At 54.7% G+C, this 25018-nt stretch overlaps 2 protein-coding genes across 5 annotated transcripts in view; both read right to left on the reverse strand.

The window, feature by feature from the left end:
• Nucleotides 1-22625, reverse strand: part of OCA2 (OCA2 melanosomal transmembrane protein) — a 36068-nt gene extending 13443 nt beyond the window's left edge. The window contains 15 exon segments of the mRNA XM_036277986.1: nt 1564-1628; nt 1631-1701; nt 3191-3315; nt 4840-4893; nt 6386-6451; nt 7578-7649; nt 10378-10531; nt 11449-11531; nt 12785-12939; nt 15657-15729; nt 16235-16292; nt 16633-16794; nt 17566-17634; nt 19561-19797; nt 22551-22625. Coding sequence (XP_036133879.1) covers nt 1564-1628; nt 1631-1701; nt 3191-3315; nt 4840-4893; nt 6386-6451; nt 7578-7649; nt 10378-10531; nt 11449-11531; nt 12785-12939; nt 15657-15729; nt 16235-16292; nt 16633-16794; nt 17566-17634; nt 19561-19766 — 1413 coding nt within the window. The 5' untranslated portion in view covers nt 19767-19797; nt 22551-22625.
• Nucleotides 22626-23819: 1194 nt separating this feature from the next.
• Nucleotides 23820-25018, reverse strand: part of HERC2 (HECT and RLD domain containing E3 ubiquitin protein ligase 2) — a 125323-nt gene continuing 124124 nt past the window's right edge. For 2 of the 4 annotated variants that reach the window (XM_036278019.1, XM_036278018.1), the window contains exon 93: nt 23820-24422. In XM_036278019.1, the coding sequence (XP_036133912.1) occupies nt 24150-24422 (273 nt within the window). In that variant the 3' untranslated portion in view covers nt 23820-24149. The remainder of the gene's footprint in view (nt 24423-25018) is intronic. The other 2 variants (XM_036278021.1, XM_036278020.1) reach the window with 1 other exon arrangement.

Below are 25018 nucleotides of genomic sequence, written 5' to 3' on the forward strand. Positions count from 1 at the left end.
ACAGACTTCACAGCTCTGAGCACACGACGTCTCCTCCACCGAAGCCCAAACTGGGGACCCCTATCAGTGCTGAACTGGCACCAACGACCACTGGATGACAGGATTCATTTTCTTTGTGACTATTTTAAACATTCACTTATAATAAATGTACTGCTGTCAAATAAAAATAATACACTATAGTATTCTCTAAAAACGTTCTCTTTTGCATGGTTGAGGCCCAGCATGGGTGCTCCTGGAGGTGATCACAGGGCTCTCCCACCTTCGGATGTGCCCCAGGGGCACGGTCGTGGGCACACTGGTCAGCACGCAAGACTGGTGAGATCTTGCCAGGGGCGAAACACAGCATACGAAAGTTAAACCACAGCATCTGAGTTGTACCCCGGATCTCTAGAAAATGGTAGGCCCACAAAATGGCTATCAACACCTTAGAGCCATGAATTCTCAAAGGTTTAAATATATTTATGGTCCAGCTGGTGTCGCTCAGTGGATTGAGCGCCATCCCATGAACTGAGAGGTCCCAGTTCCATTCCCAGTCAGGGCACACGCCCAGGTTGCAGGCTTGATCCCCAGTAGGGGGCGCACACGAGGCAGCTGATTGATGTTTCTCTCACTTCGATGCTTCTCTCTCTCTCCCTCTCTCTCTAAAAACTTAATGAAAAAACATTTAAAATGAATAAATAAATATATTTATGGAAGACATCACACACACACACACCCCATCTACAGTAAATGACACCCCGATTTGGAAGCATTTCAGAGATGATGTACTGAGAAAATTCTAATGGCCAAACAATGATAAATGAAAGCTAATTATATTATTCTAGTTTTAACTCTTTAAGATATGTAGAATAACATTTGCACACTCCTTACTGCTTTGGTTTTATTTTTATTTTTATTTTGTTTTTATCCTCACCTGAGGATATTTTCCCATTTATCTTCAGGTAGAGAGAGAGGGAGAAAGAGAAACATTGACCTGAGAGAGACACATCAACTGGTTGCCTCTGGCACGACCCCGACCAGGGCTGGGTACAAACTACAACTAAGGTATATGCCCTTGACTGGAATCAAACCTGCGAGTCACTGGTCAGTGGGCCAATGCTCTAACCACTGAGCTAAACTAGCCAGGGCTATGCTTTGTTTGTTTTTTTTAATGTACAAAGTAATGATGTACCAATATGTGGAAGAGCTTTCAAAAATCCCTAAAACCTTCATTTTCTGAACCTTTAAAAAAAATGTTAAGTTCTTCATCAGTAAATTCATTCACCACAGCTGAAAATGAGTGTGGACGTATTTTAGTCTTCATATGAGTTTGAAGAAGTCTCATTCCCATTAATATAATCTACTGTAAATAAACATCACGTTATCCGAGCATTTCCTTAAAGTCTATCAGAGCAGGAATGAGATTCAGAGCATTGAACTCTACACAGAGGCTCGGTCTCCACCTCCACTCGCTAGACAGCCACAGCGGTTGAGGAGAGTGGCAGCGAGGATGCGCTCAGGAAGACACCACGTCGAGCAGAGGCAGGGCCTGCACCACGAGCGACCCTGTCCCACTGTACGTACCATCTTCCTGAACTCCTGGTTGGAGACAATGATCACATTTGGTGGGTCCCTGATGGAGGTGGCAGCCCGCCCATGTTAATGAAGATCACTTCTGCAATCAGGACTTGTCTGGGGTCAAGGGTGAGCACCTCACATAATCTGTCACAAATAGAGGAAAAGGTGCAAGGTCCACGTGCAGCCTAAATATTTTTAAACCATATACACACACATCTGGGTTATACACCGAATCTCTGGAACATGGTGGGCCCACAAAATGGCCTTTTCTCCAGCGCTGAGGCCCCAGCGCCCCTTCCCTTTTGTGCTGAGCTGGAGACTTCTTATTTGGGGGGGGGGCTCACACTCTTTTGCAGTGGGTCCCACCGTGGCTGCACCCTAGGCTTGTCTGGGAAGCTCTGAAAGTCTGGGGACCAGGTGGGGACAGGAGGGGTGCTCAAATGTTCACCAGACCCCAAGCGGCAGCAGCTCTGAGCTGAGGAAGCTAGGACTGCTTCTAGAGGGAAAGTAGTTAGCGTAGCTTATGGGCAGCACCCAGGCACAGAGAGGGCTTCCCATCTACAGGGGCGTGGCTGCTCCCTGCGCCTCCTCCAGACAGGCGAGGGTTGGGCCTGAGTTCATGAAGCCACAAAAACGGGCAGGGAAGCAGTGGCCTGAGCACAGCGCATTCAAATCCTAGATGTGTTTGGACTAGTAAGTGGAGTTGCTATTGTCACATAAAACCACAAGGCCAGGTCCCGAGCAGTGAGGAGATAAACAAGTCCTGGCAGGGCCGAGACGTCCCTCAGCTGTCCCAGCTGCACAGGGGTGCCAGCAAGGTGGGTGCCCCGGACCCCTGCCGGGCCGCGACCAGAGAGCACCGTCGCTTGCTGGGATCTGGCCCACGTGGGTGGCGCCGTGGTTTTTGAACCAGTGTCACCGGCTGGTGGCGGGGGTGGGTGTGGCCTGCTCTGCCCCCTGATGTGTCCCAGGGACACATGGTGCCTACCTTAGCAGCATCTGTTAAGAGTTTACAGTGCCCTCGAGATGTGTTCACTTCGTCCCTCATTTGCCCTCACAAAAGCCAGGTACTGTGAGGTGCTGTGTCCTGCCCGCCCTCACCCAATATCTCTGCCTTCAAGTGCACCTGACAAGGAGGGGCGGCAGGTGCTGCCTGTCCTCTGCTCCTCCCGTCCTCCTCCACTCCCTGCCCATGCCCAGCTCATGCCTCTCTCCCCTCACCACCCTCGGGCCACAGGCGTGGCCCAGAGTCAGCCCTGAGCCCGGCAGCAGTCTCTGGCTGGCGACTTTGAACTTGCTGTCTCATGCCTCATGTCCAGGAGGGTCTCTTGTCTGGCAGAACCCTCAAAAAATTAGCATGGGATGGTGCCTTTGATGGTGCAACCCAGGTCAGGTAGCTGAAGTCACCTGTCCGAAGTCCCTCACTACCTAGTTTGCCCTGCACTCCAGGGGGTACCTGTTTCTCCTCTGTATCCTCAGGACCAGTGAGGTGGTGGGGGCTCTCCCACTACTCCGCTGGGCCTGTGACCAGTGCTGGGGACACAGGACGAGAGCCCTGGACCCCGGACAGTGTCTCCCCAGGACAGCAGGCGGGGCCCCCTGACTTGCAGGCGTCCCCACGGGCTGTGCGCACCTGATGGTCACAGGAGTGAAGAGCAGCGACGTGGTGACGTTGTCCAGGAAGGCGGACAGCACAGCAGCGAAGAGGCACAGCATGATGGTCATGGCCCACACCCGGCCCCGGGACAGTCTGTAGGCCTGGCGCAGCCACAGGCAAACAGGGACACGCCAGGGTCGGCGGGGGGAGAACAGACAGGACTTTCCGTGAGGGGCTCTGAGCTCGTGGGGTCCAGTGCACGCCGCACTCACACCCACAGATTCCGACACCTGAGGCAAGGTGGGGCCGCTGAGCGGACAGGCTCATCCACCCTGGCCGGCCTGGCGGCTCTCTGAACCCCTTCAGGGTGCCCTGTGATGCTCCTTCCCTACGGGGGATGGCCCGCCACCCCCTCAACATCCTCCAGCGTTTTCCCATCTGCGGTTGCTTAGCCTGGGCTGTGGCATTGGGACCCATCTGATCCTTCGCCTGTGATCTCTGGGGCGCTGGGGTACCTTAGCACCATGGTGCTGGGAGAAAGAAGCCAGGTATCTCTCTGGAAGGTACAAGGTGATGTCCAAAGCCATGGCAGGGTGGCTCAGTTGGTTGGAGCATCATCCCGTACACTGAAGGGTGGTGGGTTCGATTCCCAGTCAGGGCACATACCTAGGTTGTGGGTCCGATCCCCAGTTGGGGAGCGTACGGAGGCAACCTATTGATGCTTCTCTCTCACATTGATGTTTCTCTCTCCCTCTCTCACCTTCCTCTCTCTCTAAAATCAATAAGCATATCCTCGGGTGAGGATTAGAAAGAGAGAAAAAAGACGAGTCCAAAGCCGGCAGAAATCACAGCCCGGCTCTGCCCTTCAGACTCGCAAAGGGATTTGCTGAGTTCATTTTCTCAAGGTGTTTTCAGTTCTCAAGAAAATAACCAAGTACTAGCCTTTGCATTGGCAAGACCTCCCCCGCCGCCCTGAGGGATAGGACCCCGACAGAGTCTAAGGGCAGAACATCCTGGTTGGTCCCCCAGGGTCCCAGTTATAAAAGTGAATGTTTACATGGTCAACGTTTAGCCAGGGGCCATTGAAAGTATTTCACCAAAAACCAAAGTAATTGGAAGCTGATGACTTGAAATACTAAGAATGTTCCCAAATGTGAAACTGGTTAACTGTACAGCTCTCAACATGCCAATTAAAATACTTTACACAAGCATTCAACTCAAGCACTCTTGTCCGTGGCCTCCCTCAGCTGTCCACGGAGACACTGAGAGAGCTGCTCACGGCTGCCTGACTCAGCACAGGACTGCACACAGCAGAAGCGAGTGTTTTCCAGAGGAGGGTGAACTTCTTTTTCCTTTTTTATTCATTTTTTTGGTTTGTTTTAGAAAAAGGAAGGAAGGAGAGAACCCTCAGTGTGAAAGAGAACATCAATCAGCTGCCTCCCACATGCGCTCTGATTGGGACTCGAACCCACAACCTGGCTATGTGTCCTGCCTGGGAATCGAGCCCCCCACCTTTCAGAGTCCAGGATGATGCTCCACTCAACGGAGCCACCCAGCCAGGATAGGAGGGTGGAATTTTAAACTATCTGCTTTAAATAGTAGTTTTGCTCACTGAATACATAATGGTAGAAAATAAACAAATCAATTAATTAATACATAACAATTCAATGCCACATCAAGCCTACCTTTATGGCACAACAAAAAAATCCAGTTTCTGAGAATATGGCTACTAAGATCATCTGCGGGGAGAAGGAAAAAGGAGACAAGGAGAAGGTGTCAGCACCATCCTGGAATCATGGCTGAGCCCGGCCTGTCCCGCAAGTCCCTGCTGAGCGGCCTCACCTGCGGAGCCCACGGGGCCCTCGCTGGGGCTCACACCTCCTTTTTTTTGCCTGGGGTATGTGCTCAAGGGACATTATCTTTCCAGCTAGCCTTCACAGCAAACAGCAGGTGTTACTGTTCTAGCAGCCTGGGCACCGAGATGGGAGGAGACTCCCAGTCACCAGACCAGCAACCGGAAGGCGCTGGGACAAACGTGACCTTCTGCACCTCAAGGTCCACACACAACGATGAAAGCCTAAGACTTCTAAACTGTCTGTGATACTTGATTATCACAGCCCCAGCAAGGTTCTTGGTTTTTTTTTTTTTTTTTATCCTCACCCGAGGACATTTTTCCATTTTTTACTCAGATAGAGCAGGAAGGAGAGAGAGGAAGAGAGAGAAACATCGATGTGAAAGGGACACATCGAGTGGCCGCCACCCACACGACCCAACCAGGGCCGGAGACAAACTGCAGCCAAGGTACGTGCCCTTAGCGGGAACTGAACCCGGGTCTCTGTGGACCGCAGGCTGACGCTCTAACCGCTGAGCCAAACCGGCCAGGGCGGTTTTTTTTTTTTGAAATAAAGTTTATTTTATGAGATATATAGTCTTCTTCCTTCTTCCTTCCAAAGGCCGAAACCCTGTATACTTGGGAACAGGGCCTGCCTCCCCACATTCCCCCGTAGAGGAGGCAGCTAGGGGGACCTTCTTTACACAGATTGGGACTCTGGCCCGGACAGGAAAACCCACCGCACACCACTCAGCTGATGCGGGGTCTGTCCAACTCTGAGCCAGTCCCACCGCGGTCCAGGGCCTTGTCAAATGCCATGTATTCTAATTCAGCCAGTGTGTGTGTGACCCCTGCTCATGTCCCACATGAGCCCAGACTCCAAGTTCCTTTCCTACCAGTTGACTTGGCAACATTCTGCACAGCATGCAGCCAGAGTGGCCACCGGACAATGTCTGATAAATTAGCAAAACACACAAACTATTATTTAGCGGTGATTTCCTCCTCTATCCATACAATTATAGGTACTTTTCCAATCACTGGAACTTATATGGTTTGTTAATTGGGACATTTTATTTTCAATGTTCAGGGCAGTAACTCAAACAGTTTGATGAATTATCTTTTTCTTTAAATCCTCACCTAAGGATATTTTCCCATTTATCTTCAGATAGAGTGGGAGGGGGAGAGAGAGGGAGAGAGAAACATCGATGTGAGGCAACACATCGATTGGTTCAAACCTACAACCAGGTACATGCCCTTAACGGGACCTCAAGCCCGAGACCCTGGGTCCCTGGGCCGATGCTCCAGCTGCCAGGGTGGTTTGGTGTCTCTCACACAATGAAGGGTCAGCAGCAGCAGCAGAAAGCCAAGGGCCGGGAGTCACAGCGGGGGACTGTGATTACCATGCCGAACAGCAGGGCCAGCGTCTCGAAGTCGATCCACTCCACCACATGGCGCAGGCTGGGTCTCTGCAACACAAGCAGAAGTTCCCCGTGAATCCTGGCACGTGTTCTTGGCGGCTGCCTTTGCACAAACCCACACCTTGGGCCAGAGTTGGAAACTGCACCATCCACCTGCCTCTGGGGTCAGATTACACCACCGCTGGACACATCCGAGACCCAAAGCATCCCAATGTCAAGCCTACGCAACTATTAATAAGAACAGCAAATTTCTTGCCTCTTCAATTTATTTGAGAAAGAGAGAGAAAGAGATTTGTTGTTCCATGTATTGATGCATTCATTTCATTGGTTGATTCTTGCATGTGCCCTGAGTGGGGATCAAACCCGAAACCTTGGTGTAGCGGGAGGATGCTCTAACCACTGAGCACACAGGCCAGGGCCCCACAAGGATCTTAAGCCAAGTATTATTCTTTGGCTACTGAATGGCTGTTAGTAGCAGTTTTCAGAACAAGCCTTTGCTTTCAAGTCCAGTTCTATGTGTCGCCACCTTGTTCGGTTCCAGCATTGCCCCTCAAACAACCACAGCCTCCTCTCCCTACGTTCATTCCCGTCTCCCTGCCACCGTGGGCCATGCTCAGACCCCGACAGAATGCCAGTGTCCCGGCGTGCATCTCCAGGGGCCCCTGATGTCTGCACAGAACCCCACCCCGCCGCCCTGCTCCAGCCAGGAAGGCCTCTGGTCCCCGAGGGCTGACAGCACCCGGGGAGGATCTGACACCCCTCGTACATGGCCCTGGGTAAATGCATGACCCACGGCCTCTCCTCAGCTGCAGCAGAGATGCTGCTGTGTGTGCGTGTGCGTGTGCGTGCGTGCGTGCATGCGCGTGTGTATGTGTGTGCGTGCGTGCACGTGTGTATGTGTGTGCGTGCACGTGTGTATGTGTGTGCGTGCACGTGTGTATGTGTGTGCGTGTGTGTGTGCACGCGCGTGTGTGCATGTGTGTGTGCGCGTGTGCATGTTCAAGTCAAATAAAAACGACTCCTCAATGCCATAAAGCCTGTTAATTCCTGGAGAGACACTTGGAAATTGTACATGAAACAGTAAGAACTGCCACCTGACGCCCGATCCCTGAAAAGCCTCCGAATCCGCCATTCCGTCCAGTGGTAAGCCCTCGACGCGAAGTGTCACACTTACATCGCCAGTCACCGCCAGGGCCGCCAACGCCGCCAGGGAGCCCAGCATGGCTGCCAGTGTCCTGTGAACAACCTGAAAGAAATGTGGAAATGACCGTATTCCAGTCCACGGGGCGCTGGAAACACACGAGAACTGTGTTCGTAGAAGCACCTGTCCGTAGGGTCATGTCTAAGACAGCGAGCGAATCCTGTGGGTCTTGCTGTTTCATAAACTAGGCACCCCAAAAGCACACACCACAATCTGTCCCTCTGGAGAAAGCTGCTTTTATTTCCTGAATAATTAGATGACCCTCAAGTAGAAGCAGAGGCTGGATGAGTCTGTTCCACAAGAAGCCTGCAAAAATTCTCATTAATTATTTACCATGCAGTCCCTAGGCAACTGGCCATTCGCTTTACAACATAAATCAATTCTGCCCAATTACTGAGACTGTTATTAAACCGAAGGTACACAGCCAAACGCTTAATCTAATTGAGACTCGGTGTTATTGCTGAATCACAGAAGAATCTTTCCTGTTTAATCATCATCTCGAATGGACATGCAATTTTTAAGGCAAAATTTGAGGAAAGTCGAGGATCCGGAGAATTGAATCCTCCAACACTGCTGGTGGGAAGGTAAAATGGTGCAGCGGTCGTGGCAAATCGTCTGGCAGATTCTTTAAACGTTAAATAAATTTACCATAGGGCCCAGCAATGTCACACCTAGAAATCCACCCAAGAGAAATGAACGCTTGGGTCCTGCTCATTAATTAAACAAGGCTCCGTTAGACTGAGACTACTGCCTTAGCACACAAGCGAGTCAGCCTATTTGCCTGTGAGCAAAGGGGTGAGACCACACAACCCACCGGCTCTGCTACAGGTCTGGTCTTTGCTCTCACAGAAGAGGGGGAGTCCCTCTGGGAGGGGCAGGAGGAGAGAACATTCCTGGGTGCTCTGGAAGCCAGGAGCAACCACCTGAGGTCTCAGAAACCAGAGAGGCCCGCAGACTAAGGAACACAACCAGGGCAGAAGTGTGGGCCACAGCTCCCCTGGGAACTGCAGCCCTTGCGAAGTGCAATAGCAAAGACGGGAAAGCCTCAGGGAGGTTCGGGGCAGGCGGTACCGCGGGAGGGTGTGGGCACTGTGTTCTGAAACACGCCTCTCCCCTCTCCCCAGATGCACTCGGTTTCTGTGAATTAAGGGGAGTCCCTGGCCCTGGCCGGTTTGGCTCAGCGGTTAGAGTGTCGGCCTGCGGTCTGGAGAGACCCGGGTTCGGTTCCCGCTAAGGGCACGTACTTCGGTTGCAGTTTGTCCCCGGCCCTGGTTGGTCGTGCGGGTGGCAGCCACTCGATGTGTCCCTTCACGTCGATGTTTCTCTCTCTCCCTCCCACTCTATCTGTACAAAAAATGGAAAAATATCCTCGGGTGAGGATAAAAAAAAAAAGGGGAGTCCCTGCCTACGCCCACCCGGTGTTCTCCACCGTCTCTCCTGAATTTTATTTCACATTTAATTTTAACCTGCATGCTGCCGCGCTCCTAGACTCCCCGTGAAAGGGCCCGAAGTGGGAACACGGCCTCATGCACACCCCCCTCCTGCCCCTACGGGGTCCGTGGGGGGAAAGCCTGTCTGAGCAGAACAGAGCCTGTGGTGCCGGCCCCTAAAACACAGTTCTGGGCCTGGCGGAAGGGCAGGTGGGGAAAGGGCATCACTTCCTCTGAGACCTGTTCATCCTTGTGATTCCCCACAGCACAGAGCTGTAACCGTGGTGATGGGATGATGAACACGCTGCGCCCAGTCTCCTGGTGCTCGCTTAGAGACGCAGCGTTCACGGAGGAGGAAGACGGTCCGATTTTGTTCTTTGGGGATTTCAACCAGAGCTATTTTACCCAAGGATGAGAAAGACGACCCAACCTCAGGTGAGAAAATAGAACCCGGAATTTAAATAACGAAGGAATCCGGAAAGGTCGCATCCCATCCAGCTGTTCAGAGCTGAAGGGAATATTAGCAGCTGCCTTTTCCCACTCAGTGGGGTCAGAGGCGGACAGTGTCCCTGCTCCCTGGAGCCAGGTCCCACCAGACCCCCAGGAGGACCTCGGCACCTGGCCACACCTGGAGATGCCCTGGAAACACTTTGTTTGAAAAATATTCACTGAGCACTTGTTCCATGCCAGGTGTTGTCTGAGGCCCCAGGAATCAACACTGGCAGACAGCACACAGAAGTGAGCAGATTAGAAGGCACTCCTGTGGCCCATGGGTCACATGTCAACAGCAGAGCCGAAAAAGGAGGGTCGGGGGTGTCTGGCTGAGTGAAGTGGGGTGTAGGCTGAGGGTGCCTACTTCAGAGTCTGGAGACCACAGGTTCCAAGAAAACAGATTTGTCCCGCAAGGAACCCATCAGCCCAAACCAGGGTGCAGACTTTTCCAACAGCAATGACAGGGGATTCCCACCAGGTGGCGGTGCGGCGCAGCCCTGCCCTGGCCACTACTGGTGGCCCCCATCACAAGGGCCTGGAAAAAGACCTCTGCAGGGTTGGCCCTTGGCTGGCATTCTGGGTGCTGGGCTTCCAGAATGTTCCCTATGTTACAAGTGATAAGCTAGTCTGTGGGCCCGGAGCGCTGCTCTATTCATATAAAAATGTAATTTCTGGTGAACTCTTACTTTCCTTCCAAAAGTCCGGGAGGGGTGGGGTGAGGTTGCCTAGGTAACAAGCCCACAACACAACTCTGGGCCAGCTGCCAGCAGGCTGCTGGGGGGAAGGGGTGCCTCTGTGCTGTGGGCCCTTCCCAAGCCTGCTCCCCACGGGCGCCCCAGCGCGGAGGGTACCTCGAATACGATCAGCGCGTAGACCCCGGCGAGGATGACCGCGGCGATGGTCACCTGTGCCTCCACGCTGGCACCGAGGTACTGGTGTGCCACCAGCAGGGGGACAGCCGGGGTCTGCTGCAGGGCCGCGCGGATGCTGATGGAGACGCCGCGACTGCAGAGCGAGCAGACACGTTAGCAATGCTGCGGGAACAGACCCTCCGCAACCATCCAGAGGCCCCTCTGCGTCCTTCCCACTCGGCGCCTCACCGGCCGTCCCGGGGCGCTGGCTGGGAGGGGCCCTGAGTGCAGGGGAGCGGGGACAAGGGCACAGCCTCCCCATGGCCACAGCAGGGCCACTGCAACAACCCACAGGGAGCAGGGGCACCACAGGGTTCTGACTTCCCCCCTCCCCCTCCCCTTCTCTCCCCCCTACCTCTCCCTTGTCCCCCCCCCTTTCCTCCTCCTCCCCCTCCTCCCCTCCCCCATCCCCCTTCTCTCTCTCTTCCTTCTCCTCCTCCTCACCACACACCTGACTGCTTTGCCTGATAACAAAGAGCAAAGCCAGCCCTGCCAGTGTGGCTCAGTGGGTTGAGCATCATCCCATGGGCGGAGAGCTCCCAGTTCCACTCCTGGTCAGGGCACATGCCCGGTTGTGGGCTCAATCCCCAGTAGGGGGCGTGCAGGAGGCAGCCAATCAATGTTGCTCTTACATTGATGTTTCTATCTCTCTCTCTCCCTTCCTCTCTCTAAAAAGTCAATAATAACACATTTTTGAAAAAAGAAGAAGAGAAGGAATCCTAACATCTCCTGGAACCCCTCATTGCACAGCTTCGTGACAATAATGACAAAAGCCTACACAATGCTGGGGGCTTCAGAATGGGCCCCGTGGTCATCCGGCCACTTTTGCACGCGCGTGGCTGTGCCACCTGCCACATCTGTGAGCTCACTGTCTACACAGGAAGAGTGTCTTGTCTAAGGCACAGCTGATCTGGTGCTATTTGTCCCCAAATCGGAGCCCAACAGTCAAACTTCTTAAGGTGGGCGTGCCCAGAGGACCTCCCCGCAAGGCCTCGATCCCCGGAGACCCACCTGCTCAGAACCCCAAAGGTCCGGCTCACCACCAAATGCTCACTGCGTCGTGGACTTAAAAACACCGTCCAGTTGTGAGTGACCTGCAACAGTCCAAGTGTGAAATCACGGTGAGTCTTCAAACTTGACCATCATGGGGATCTGGCGCTAGCGGTGTGGGTGCTTGTGCGGAATAAGGAAAGAGGGGACCCGCGGGGCCCTTCTGTGGCTCCCAGCTCCTGACTGAGCAGGCCCTGCTCTGCGGAGTTGGAAATCCGCACGTTGGAGACCTGTTTCAGAAGAGCCCGGAGCCCTCCAGGAGGTGCAGGGGAAACACCCGCTCATAGCCTCCCCACTTGCGAACTGGAGCAGGTGCAGCCTCACCCTCCCACGGAGCCCACGCCAGGCTGTGCACCGGGACCACGCCAGGCCGCTGGGCTAGAGCCTCGGTATGCACTAGACGTCACCTGAGAACATGCAGCTTTGGCCACGGATGACCTTGTGCTGAGGACCCCTCTGCACGGCAGGAAGGGGTGAGGGGGCCCAGCCCATCGGAGGCTCTGTTTTGGGCGACAGCCTGGTGTACCAGCAGCTTGTCCTTCTATTGGCTATGACTTCACACAGAAGTTACCATGCTAGCCCAGGGGAGTCACCAAGGCCAGGACCACAGCTGCTGCATCCCCTTCTCTCCCCAGGACAGCAGCTGAAGGCGTTGGCTCGGAGACCCTCAGCACGGGGACACCAAGACACTGGGCTACAGTCTTAGCCAAGGGTCCGCAGCCCAGTCGCTGCGGCGGGCAGGGCCTGTCCTCTGTGCCACAAAGGGAAGCCCAGCCCTAACTGCACTTTATGACAAAATCATGCTTCTAATGTTTCAGTAAAAAACTCACAGGCGTTATTTTACTGAACTGGCGAGAGTTTTATCATTGACTTTGAGAACAGGAGAAAAAGAAATTCAAAGACAGAGAAAAAAAAAAAAAAAGGGCTGGCCCGATCATGGTGTCATTTCCTGAGGGCTCCCATCCCCTCCATTCAAGAGGAAAGTCCGTTTGTACGGAGATGATGTGTTTACAATTCCTTTCAAATAACATGTGAGCAGCCCTGGCCGGTTTGGCTCAGCGGTTAGAGCGTCGACCTGCGGTCCGGAGAGACCCGGGTTCGGTTCCCGCTAAGGGCATGTACCTCGGTTGCAGTTTGTCCCCGGCCCTGGTTGGTCGTGCGGGTGGCAGCCACTCGATGTGTCCCCTTCACGTCGATGTTTCTCTCTCTCCCTCCCACTCCATCTGTACAAAAAATGGAAAAATGTCCTTGGGTGAGGATAAAAAAATAAATAAATAAAATAACATGTGAGCAGGACCTGCTGTGGCCTCCGCCTGCCTGGAGCCTCGGCCTGCGTCACCTGCACCACGACATGCTCTTCTCTCCCAGGACGGCTTTGGCCGCTGGCCACCAGGGCCCCAGCCAGGTCCACCTGCAGCAGCGTGGAGTCAGCGTGGCTGCTGAGGTTCGCCGCTGGGGAAACGTCAAGGTGAACACGGAGCAGGGAGAGGCTGCAGTGCCCGCCACCACCCTGTGCACACCCTCCCTGGAAGATGAGTAGGGGACGCACCGCCTGCCCTGTCCTCCAAGCTCAGGGCGGCCGCCCCGGCAGCCTGTGCCCCATCTCTGCAGCCCTCCCTCCTGACGAGTGTGATGGGTTTTGCCCACTGGACCAGGTGCATTTTGAATCCTCTGGTTTAACATCTGTTCTGTTACCATCTGTTTCCATGTTCGCAACCAGCTTCCAACTCCTACCTGGAGCCCCGGGAGAGGTCAACAGGAGGCTGGCTGCACGAACAGACGAACCAACCCACATCCACACCCAATCCTCGGCGCCAGGTCCCCACCCACAAGGCGAGCAGTTCCAGAGAGAGCTGAACATAAGAATGCTGACATCAGCTAAGTCAGTGTCGCCCTCTGCAGGGAGGAGAGGGTTCCTCCGGGGCTCTGGACGTGTGGCTCCCACTGCGGACGGCCTGGGTTTGCAGTGTGGGAGCCTGTGCTAGGGCCCAGCCCTTCTCCCTGCTCCAGGCCTAGGGGGCATGACATGGACCCCCACCGGGCTGCCCAGTCTCCACACCTCCAGCAGGGAACACCCCTGAAGGTGGAAAATGCATCTCCGGGTTCTGAACGAGGTCTCAGAGGTCTCAAAGCAGCTCACTGTCTGTAGGAGACTCAGTGGCTAATTTCTTCACTCTTTGAAACCCCCGCAGAAACAGGAGGTTTACAGAGCAGACTGGGGTGGGGGTGGGGGGCAACGTCACTGCTGCCAGGGTGTCTAAGGGTTTGTATTGGGCTCGGGGAGCCACAGGGAAAGGTGGAGCCTGCTTCACGGTCTAGTTCCTGCAGGAGAATACATGCAAATGTCCTGGGAAAACTGTCCTGCCAGCACCTGGCCCCTCTGGGGGCGGGCTGGGGGCCTCGCCACAGCTCTGCAGCTGCTTGGAGTCCAAAAAGGACAAATGCAAAATGGAAGTCACACACGGGGCAGTCTGTGGTAAGAGAAGTCCCAAAGAGACTCTGCTCCTGCCATGCCGAGGCATCATGCCCTGTCTTTCCGCAAGGCACACCCAGGGTGTGGGATGGGGAATTGTCCGGCACCGGAGCTAGAGGCCTGGAACAGCACCACCTGCTGGCTCCCGTCCGAAGAGCAGCGACTCCTCCCCTTGATGCAATGAAAGTGGACCAAGAGCAAATGAACAAAACAAGCAAAGCCTTTGCCCAGGTAGGGAGACGCGAGGTGACAATGAAGCACCCTCAGTGGGTGCCCTCCTGGTGCCTCCTGGTGTCAGCAGTGACTTTGGGACCAAACAGCAGCCTGGGTGGAGCCTCCCCCCTGCCGTGAGCCCTCCTGCACCAGTCTGCCCTGCTCCTAACACAGGTCCCGCCTCTGCACCAGGTGCCTCCCCGAACCTGGAGAACCCCTATCTCTCGAGATTTCCTTCAAGCTCTCCTGTCCTTAAACTCATCCTTGGCACCCATGACTCCAGGGGCCCCCTGGCTCCTTCCTCGTTCCTCCTCACACTGCTGCATAAGCACCCTGTCCCCATGGCAGCCTCTGGCCAGCTGAGGCCTTTACATTTAAATTGATATTAATGAAGTAAAAACATTAACACTTCACTTCTCCGCTCCTACCTGCCACCTGCCAAGTGCTCAGCAGCCGCACCTGGTTAGCGGCCACCGCACCAGCCCGGATAGGACATTTCTAAAGTCAATCAACAAAAAATTGTAAAAACAGAGAGAGCCCTGGCCAGTTTGGCTCAGCGGTTAGAGCATTAGCCCGTGGACCAATGAGTCGCGGGTTCGATTCTGGTCAAGGGCAGGTACCTCGGTTGCGGTTCATCCGCAGCCCTGGGTGGGTCGTGCGGGAGGCAGCCAGTCGATGTGTCTCTCTCACATCGATGTTTCTCTCTCCCTCCTTCCCTCCCACTCTAACTGAGGATAAAGAGAAAAATCTCCTTTGGTGAGGATTAAAAAAAAAAAAATGAAAGAAAAACAAAACAAAACAGAGAGAGACATGAGAGCTTGGTCCCTCTCCCCACACACAGCACCAAGGAAAGGCCTGTGAGGACATAACAGGGAAGTGGCTGCCTGCAATCCAGGGAGAGACCTCACCAGAAACCGAACCAGCCAGCACCCCGAGGTGGCTTCCGGCGGGATGAGAACTCAGCGTCCCCGTGGTGGCCACACAGTCCGCAGCGTTTCGCTGTGGCAGCCAGCGCTGCCTGACACACTCAGCACGTCTACCCTGCACGCGTGTCCGTCTTTGCACGACAAACCACGAGGCCTGCCAAAGGGCAAGAGAACACACACCGCGAAGAAACCAGCCATCGCCAGACCCAGAAGACAGAGCCAGGAAAAGAACCGATGACCCGGGAAGGAGGTCAGTAGAATCACTGAAGCTGAAACGCCGGAGGAACTGGGGAGGAAGCTGTGCAGTGTCCAGGAGCACAGGGACGCAGGCCCTGACCGTGTGACCCTCGGCAGCGTCCGCCTGGTGTGGGGAACCAACCACCAACCACCATCACGGTCCCCTAACACTCCTTCCCCTTCCGTTCCGAGGCCTCATGTTTCATTCGGCGTCCTGTGGCCAGTGCTGTGACCACGGGCAGCACCTGCACAGTCGTGGGTGTCTCTCTGCTCTGTGACCCTCAGCCACCGCCCGCCTCCCAGCTCTGCCGGGCGGATACAGTAGCTTTCCAGCGGGGACACAGCCAGCAGCTGCCAGATCTTCCCTTGATCCGGATACAGGCTGAACGAAACCTGCAACAGTCAGAAACATTCATGAGGCATGTGTGGGGCAACAGCAACCCGTTCACGTAATCTTGCTAACGGTTGAAAATAGGGGTGTGATGATGGGGTTGCTTGGCGTACCCCAAATTCACCAGCTTACTCTACATGGATTTCTGAGCTAGTAGAATAAAATTCCGATCCATTATACTATTTTCAGCTACTATGGGCCTTGACTATTGATACTTGACAATTATAAGGACTAAATCCTCAGCCACAAAATTACATCAGAGGAGGGTCCCCGTGGTTTCCCCACAGACAGAGCAGGGACACAACCTGTGTGACGGTGGGGACATGTGCTGGTGGAGTTCTCAGAGCACCTTCTACACCACTGAAAATTAAGGGAGTGATAAGATGCCAGACTACAGAAGTTCAAATTAAATTCCTCAGATTCCCTTTTGCCCAAACTCCGTCTCTCAGCGAGGACGGCACACAGAGCTCAGGTCAGCGTGGGGCCGGGGACACGCCTCCTACTCACGGAGCATATCACCACGAAGACGAACAGGCTCGTGACTTTGAGCCACCGGGCGCAGCACCTGCAAGAAAAAGACAGGCCCGGCAAGGTCACATGACACAGTCCAGGCTTGCCCACCTCAGACACCTTTCCAACCAAAGCCCTGGGACCTCCACCTCAGAGCTAATGTTTGGATTCTCCCCATAACACGCTGGGGAAGATCACACGGCTGACCTCCCGCCCCGTGCAGAGCAGTTTGGTGGAGCAGACGGAGGGGACAACATTAACCCCGAGTGTGCACACGGCTTCTTGCTGGAGGTGCTGGAGGTCAGCATTTGAAGTTCTTGTTTCCTTGTTCCTGGTCAGCGAGCTGCACAGTGCGACCCTCACCCTGTGCCACACGGTGCCCCCAGTCCTCCTACCTCAGCCTCGAAAGGCGGATCCTGACGTGAGCACCTTCCAGAAGGTCCCCCTTGTCTGAGGAGCTGCACCCGGAGGACCGTCCCTCCCACTCGGCCGAGCTGTAGTCCCAGGACTCCTCAGCAGTGACGAGCTCCGGATGGCCGATGGGCAGGCGCCGTGACCTGGACAGCAACGTTTGGGGTTATTTTCATGGAAATAGGAACATCTCCGAAAACAGACTGCATCTCAGTGGTGACGTGTGAAATGCGGGCTCCGTTCCGGCTTTGAGAAGCGCCTCGGGTGCCCAGGGCAGGGCCTCCATGGCGATGTCATGGGTTTGCAATGTGTGGGGAGCCCTAAAGCGGGTGGCCCCGGCTTCTGGAATGTGTCTGCAGAGGGAGGAGGTGAGGCTGGAGCCCTGGACCAGGCCCTTAACCTCTGGGCAGGGGTCTGTAACATCATCCTCCAGATAAGCTCCACTCGGGTGGTCCCAGCATCCCCCACTCTTTCAATCATACATTTTCCACCTCATCACTGCTGACATTTGAGCCAGGTGTTTCTTCATTCTCGGGGTGTGCCCTGTGCATTGCGGGATGTGTTGCAGGACCCCTGCCTCTACTTCTAAATTCCAGTAGCACAGCCCCTGCTGTGACAATAAAAAGACACCCAGACAGTGCCACGCTCAGCCCGCTGAGGCGCCCTGCCCGGCGAGCTGGCTGCGCGGGGCCTGAGTGGGCGCCGGGCTCTTTCGTCCTGCACGCTGTGCTCCAGGGCACGTGGAAATTCACGAGCCGTAGAAACACCTATGACCTTGGGATGACAACAAGTGGCAGGGACCCAACATGTCAGGGGCAGTTCATATCAGGAAGAGACTCTCCCGCAGAAGAGCCGAGGGCACTGCTCAGAGATTCCTTCACTTTGGCAGAAGGAAAAGACAAACAAAAACACCTCACCCTTTCTCTTGCGAGGAATTCCCCAGCAGAGGAGTGCTTTCTGTAAAGTAGGGTTCTTCGGGCCTGGAGCTGCAGAAGTGGGGTACAGGTGAGTGAGACCTGAGAGACAGAGGAGGAGGTCAGCAGCGCAGACAATGAGCGTCCTCACCAGCAGGGGCGCTGTGCTCCCAGAGGTGGGGCCCCGACGGCTCAGGGAGGACCTGCATTAAGTCTGCTGGGAACAGCGGAGTTTTAGGAGCGGCCGTTAGAAACAAGCTTCCTTCTCAGTATCAAACGGCCTGGAAAGGCAAAGCAGGTCAGAGATGACCAGCTGCTCCGGTCAGCCCCGCTGTCGGCCTCGCACGAGCATCGAGGGCGGATTTCAGCCGATCTGTTATTCCAGGCTGAGCTTTTCATCAAGAAACCCAGGGACTCAGACCGTGAAAGCAGAGCAAAGGGGAAATTTGAAGAAAAACACGTTCATATTGATTTGAGAAAGAAACATCAATTTGTTCCATTTATTGATGCATTCATTGATTGATTCTTCTATGTGCCCTGACTGGGGATTGAACCCAAATCCTTGGCCGATTGGGGGCAAAGATCTATAACTGAGCTACCCGGCCAGGGTGAAGAACAGTATTTCCAGCCACTTCCTCTTCCTCATTCAACCTGTGGCACAGACAATAAGTCTGGTCTCCCGGATCAATGAAGCCAGGGCGCCCAGCTGGGTCTGTCCCAGGCCAGGCAGTGTCCTCTGGGCACAACCTCTGGGCAGCCTTGGGCACCTCCTTCGGAAACTAGGACAACCGAGCACGAGGTGTACAGACGCCCAAGTAGCAGTTGAGAGCAGAGAGGCAGAAGATAAATTCTGTCTGGGGATTTCGTAACTAGTACACTTTTAGCTGTTCAAACTGGCGGAAAGGTTTAGTTGGGCTTTTAAAACCTTCACTCTCATCACTGAAATCCACAAGGGCCTCAGGTGCATTTAGATAAATGTCTCAACGAATCAACTAATATCCGGGTGCCTGTCGCTCCCGGGGGGGTTCGATACACAGCATTTCCGGGAAAGCTCACTCACACTGTCTAACCACCCCGAGTGTCCATTTTCTCTACTATATAATATATATATATAAAAGGAAAAAGGCCAGTTTTGTTGCATTGGATAAGGAGATGTAAATGGAAAACATAAACACAGAGATTGGCTATTGATTCAATTATTTCCATTAGACTGTGAGCCCCTTATGAATGGCGGCTGTGTTATTTCCACGGTGTTTCATCTGGTACCTTAAATAGTACCCAGTTCAAGGTAGGTTCTTAATAAATACTTAATAATGAATGAGTTAAACCCCAGTAATCATAGCTTATTTGCATGAGATTAGCTTTTTGACTCAAATAAAAATTTTCTAAACCATTAAATCAATGGTGTGCTTAGAATCACCCCTGGCCCTGAGGAACAGAAGGTGCTCAACAGAGTACAGATGCAATTACCCCCGAGAAAGCATCACCCATGGGCCCTTAGGTCGGCTCACAGCAGCACCCCAACTCACAGTGCTGAGAATTTGCCTCATTGCATAAAAGGAAATTTCCAAATGGGGAAACATCGAAGGTATATTTTATTTTCTCTGAGGCGGTCACATCTGGCTGATCTCATTATTTAACATTTCTGTTGCATTTGGGGCACACAAAGTATTTTAGCATTTCAGTGAAGTGTACAGGGAGTGCTGAATGGAGAGTAAATGGGATAGGCCTGGCCCTGGAGCAGGGCGGGGCCGTGTGCCCACTCCTGCACTTCCTTGATGCTCCGTGTGCTGCGTTAAAAATAGCAAACTGTCTCCTATTTTTATTGCCTCTTGGATACACGGTAGCCACATTTTAGAGATGGTATTCACTTAAAGCAGGCCAGGAACGTGATCTAATGCTGAAAAGATTCTTGCATAAAATGTGGGGGAACTATTCTCCTGGAAATCCAGTATTTGTGAATTCCAATTTCACAAGTTTAAAGCATTTTAAACTCACCTCCGCTCCATCAGGAAGGGGCCCAAATCCTGGCCCCCAGGAATCCAGGAGCTCTGCCCGGCCGACCCGCTGGGGCAGGGGCCCTCGGGGGCTGCCCCGCTGACTCCCAGAGGTGGCCGGGGGCTGCTGGTGGGAGCAGATGTCTGACGAAGCTCCACCTGCAGCTCGCCCGCGCTCCGCCTGCCGCCTTCCTTTTCCAGATGCATGGTCTGCGGGCACGCTTCTCACTGGGGTCAGCTGAACGGAAACCACTGTTAACTGTGAGCAAACTGCAGAGACCGTTCGCACCTTGGGGAATCTACACTTCTGATGGTACAACAGAATGGCTTCTTTTTAAAAATTTATTTATTGATTTTTGAGAGAGGGGAGAGAGAGAGAGAGAAACATAGACTTGTTGTTTCACTTATTCATTCATTCATTGATTGTTGTATGCAATCGAACCTGCGACTTTGGCCGATTGGGACGACACTCGAATCAACTGAGTCACTAGGCCAGGACCCAGAAAAGCCTCTTATAATGAGGCCCATCCAGTGTCCTGCATTCCAACATCATACAGTGTATGTTCACCTCCCAAAACGGACATGCTACCTAAGTATTCAACGACAGAGCATTAACTAGGTAAGTTGTGATATGTGCACAATATGAAATATGAGGCAACCATAGAGATGCTCTAGAGGGATATTTATTGCTTTTGGGAAATTGTAAGGGTATGGGGAAAATGAATAAATAAAATAAATATGTACATATTATGCCTGGCTCGTGTGGCTCAGTGGCTGAGCGTCGACCCTGCACCAAGAGGTCGCCAGTTCGATTCCTGGTCAGGGCACATGCCCAGGTTGTGGGCCTGATCCCCAGTGGGGGGCGTGCAGGAGGCGGCCAGTCGATGTTCTCTCTCATTGATGTTTCTATCTTTCCCTCCCTCTCCCTTCCTCTTTCTCTAATATCAATAAAAGCAAAAAAATTTTTAACATGTACATAGTATATGCATAACACAGAAACCACAAAGACAGCCTCCCAGAAGTGGCTGCCCATGGTGGTCACACGCAGACGCCTGAGGCTGAGCTCAGGCTGGGCACCCACATCAGCAGGAGGGGGCCGCAGTCCCAAACCGGGGTCTGGCTGTGTCGGGAGAGGAAGCACCACGTGGATTCTGAGAGGCGACCAGCGAGCTGTGCCCCTTCACCACCATGGCACCCAGGCCTCTCCTTCTGACGGAGACTCAACAAAATGACCAAGTTGCTACAAACTAGGTAATTGTGGCTGACGTTTCAGACCCAATGGAATGTTCCAGCCTTCACGTCTGGCCCTCGATGCATCCACATCAGCTGCTACACGGTCATCCTCCGGCTCCGCTTCCTTCCTCCTCTGTCTGGTTGCAGAGCTCCCGCTCCTTCAGCGTCCTGCAAGGGCCACGCCCACCTCGGCCCTCCAGTCCCCGCCCCCCAGATGTGTTCTCCTGCCGGCGATCCACGCTGGCCTGGGAGAGCAGCTGACCCGCACCCACACCGCCCAGCGGCGCTGTTCCTCCTGGGAGAGGAGCGGCCTAGCGCAGACCCAGGGACACCCACATCCCTTGCCAGGCCCTGCAGCCCTGCGTTGGTGCCTCCGCCAGGGAGCAAGCAAGGAGTGAGGTTCACTCATGGGCAGGTGACTCCCAAGTGGCCATCTGCAACCCAGACAGACTGTTGGGTCCAGCTTTCTCGTCTCCCTCGATGTCTCAAAGGTGCCCAAACACCCCCACGCAAGTCCTGAGACTAATCCTGGCCCTTCCCAGGGCCCTGTGACTGGCCCACCACCACCCAGGTGCACCCATGACAAACTGAGCCCCCAACGGCCACGCTCACCTAGCTGACCCTCACCCATGCAGGGTCCCCTGCCCTGGCTGCACAACCACCTTTCGGACAGCAGCAGTTGGCAGTGGCTTCCTCCAGCGGCTGGCTGCTGTCTACCACCCCTCAGCGGTCTTTCCCAAACACATTTGACCACGTGGCCTCCAGCTTACAACCTGTCCTCCCAGGGAGGCTGTCGCCACGCTGGGTCTCCCTCTCTCCCATAATCCCTGATGTTCTCAGGCCTCAGCCCTTCCCCGGGCTGTGACCTTCTCGAAGAACAGCAGCGTTTGCTCTTCATCAGTGCAACACTTTAGAAACTGGTTCCTGACTCACCCCCTTCCACCTGCTCGGAGCAACTGCACTCAGGTGTGTGCGAATGACAATAACGAGCAGGTTCTGTCCGGTAAGGCTCACCTAAGCCTCAGCTCTCACCTCTGGTTTCTAGTGGGAGTTACTCCTCGTGAGCAATTGTGTGAGTCGTGGCCCAGCGCAGGCCAGCCGCCAGGCCCCACTGCCCCACGCAGGCCTTGGCCCAGGGCCTGGACAGCAGACCCCGCGCCCACCCCTGCAGGAAAGCCCCAGGATGGCCCTTCCCAGGTGGCTTAGGTGACGATGGCCCGCCTCGTGCTGGGACGGCGCTGCCCACAGGACTAACAGCCCCTTTCTCCTCCGCAGCATCGCTGCGCATCAGCCAGAGCTCAATCAGCGAGGCCCGTGCCGTGGGCGCCCCTGGCCGGCCTGGGTCTGTAGCCCAGGATGGTAACATCCATGTCCTTGGAGAAAGCTGGCAACATCACACCCCTGTCATCCCCCGTGTGTGATCCAGTGAGAACAAGCCGCGGAGGGATTTAAAGGGCGCATTCCGTTCCCAGAAACGCCTGACCCGCGCTCACGTGCGAAGCTGGCGCCGGGGCAGAGCCGGCCGGGCCGGCAGAACCCTGGCTGGGAACACCCCATCCCGCCGCAGCACCGCAGCACCGCCGGGACCGCCGGCACCGCCGGGACCGCTGGGAGCCGTCGGTGCGCCCGGAAGGTGCGCGCTGCGCGCACCGGCTCAGGCTCACACCTTTATACCACCTTCCCAGCTCCACAAAGCACCGACCCAACACAGGCTTATTAGAACCCCGCCGGCTCCCCACTTCCTGGCTCCCCACTAACCTTTAGACTTGATCTTTCTCCAAGAGCAAAGTTTAGGGTCCAAACTACCAGCCCTGAACGGCGAGGGGAAAGAATGCAAACTTGGAGGACTCTGGTAGCGCCCTGGGGGAGCGCGGGGCAGGGCGCTGTCCTCCCGGCCTGGCCACGCCCCCGGGCGCCGCGGCCACGCCCCCAGCCTGGCGCGGGACTAGGAGGGCCCCTCACCCCAGGGCTGCAGGAGACCCAGCAGATGAAGAGGGGCTCCAGGCCCCCCTGTTGGCAGCCCCGTGACGTTCTGCCTCACAGCAAGCACTCAGCAGGGCTCTCCGACACCCAGGGTATATCCTGACCACTTTTTCTTTCGTGCATTTTAGGAAATGTCTGGACCAGCAGTTCCTCTCATTTTCTCATTGCTTGTTCCCGGTGCAGCCTAGCTCTGTTGCCAAGGCTACCCTTGTGGAAAGCTTGCTCTCTCTCCCACAACACACACACCCACACCCAAGCACATGCACACAGGCCTCACGCTCTGGTGCACTACACCCGTCCTCAGCCGCCACATGGGACCTGGAACCAGCCGCTCAAATCCCAAGCCCCCGCCGGGGCCGTAGGGACAGTCACAAGACTGCACAGCCTGGCAGCGGGCAGAGGACTGGGAAGGAGCCGAGGGCTACAGCTCCTGACACCAGTTGTCCCCCAACCTTTCCATCCTCCTAACGACCCCTCCTGTGTCACTGGAGTGGGTTTGGTTTTTGCCAACAAAAAAATCTAACCAGATGGAATGGCTTTGACTAATATCCTATCAGAGACTGACTTTTTGGTGGTGGCACACTGACCGCGCTAGTCGAACGGGTAAGAAACCAGCCCAGCCCTGCTGCTGTGGCCCATGGACTGAGAGGTCCTAGTTCAATTCCCGGTCTGGACACATGTCCGGTTGTAGGTTCGATCCCCAGTAGGGGGCGTGCGGGAGGCAGATGATTGATGTTTCTCCCTTCCTCTCTAAAAAATAAAAACATACTTAAAAAAAAAACAACAACTTCAGCCCACAATTGGTGACAGATGTTTTATTCACAGGGATTGAAATGTAGGCGCACACATCACAGACACGACGGAGCTGTGACAAGGCCCTCGGTCACCCCGTGCTCCGTAGCGCACCTGCAGCAGGGCATGCCAGGCGCGTCCTGGGAGCCACCTCGATGTGTTCAAGTAGTGCTGACACTTACTGTTCAAAAACGTTTAATAAATTCAGAGTAAAATGAGTTGAAATATTTATAATACGATTTAATGGTTACACAGTATTTCCAATGTACAATCAAGACAATGCCCACACTTGGAAGGAAGAAAACACTCCATTGCATCCACGAGTAAAAAGGCTTTTGATTCATTCCCGGGAGGCTGCAAGTCAGTGTCTGTGCAAACATTTACACGCCCAGTAAGCACGGAGCCTACAGAAGTGCAGCGCTGTGGGGAGAAGGCCCCCAGTCTCGGAGAGAGCCTCAGTGTCCACACAGCGTCGGGTGCGGGGCAGACTCATTTCCCAGGTCAGCGCGCCAGCTCCGAGCCAGCTCCCTCTGCCCGCCCACGGGGCAGGACGCCCGCGGGAGCCTGCAGCGCCCGCCCGGCTCAGTGTCCCACCAGGTAATCCTGGGTGGCGTCAGAGGCGAACGAGTCCACGTCCTCGCTCTCCGAGTCCCCGCTGCTGTCATCAGCGGCAGGCTCGCCTGTGAGGGCGATGCGGGCGTAGTCATCAGTGTCTATCGATTTGCAAAAGTGGATGGCATACTTCAGCTTCTCCTCAAGGACCTGCTTACAGGAATACCTGGGCAACTTCAGCAAGAAGAAGCAGGTGTAGGACTCAGGGAGGAAGTGGTCGGGAGGGTTGTACTTGTCCAGCACCTGAGGGCGAGAAACGTCAAGTCATCGGACTCCACTCGCAAAACCCAGCGTGTTCCTAAGAATAACAAGGACCACTGACCTTGTGACCTGCTAACTTTAGAAATACAAAGGAGCAGCGCACCAGTTCCTAGCCTTGCAGTGAGACGGCCAGTTTACTGTGACCCTCTTCTCCAGAGCAGGGCTGTGAAGAGGGCCCAGGCCCAGCCGGGGGCAGAGCCCGTTCCTCACCACAGGGAGCAGCTCCCCTCACCCCCGTCAACCCAGTTTCCCTACAGATTAAGGCACCAGGAAGCCAGCAGGAATAGTGGACAAAACCCAGAATCTCCTACGTGCTGATGGAATAATGACACGTGCTCTCGAAGTTCTCCCTGACAGACCGCGTTCAGACCACGCTCGGCGAGGGGCCCGTTCCTGAATCCTCGCAGACACGTGGGGAGAGTGGGCCCTCCATCCACCCGGCCCTCTGAGGAGCCCCCAACCCAGACAGTGCAGCTACCAGGAAAGTCTGGGGATGGGAGAGGGGTGGTCAGCTCACCCCAGTGACCAGCAGGTAAACAAAGTGTGTTTCTGACTGTCGGACCAGGGACCAGAACTGG

The sequence above is a fragment of the Molossus molossus genome, unplaced genomic scaffold (assembly GCF_014108415.1).
Source record: "Molossus molossus isolate mMolMol1 unplaced genomic scaffold, mMolMol1.p scaffold_m16_p_24, whole genome shotgun sequence".
NCBI lineage: Eukaryota > Metazoa > Chordata > Mammalia > Chiroptera > Molossidae > Molossus > Molossus molossus.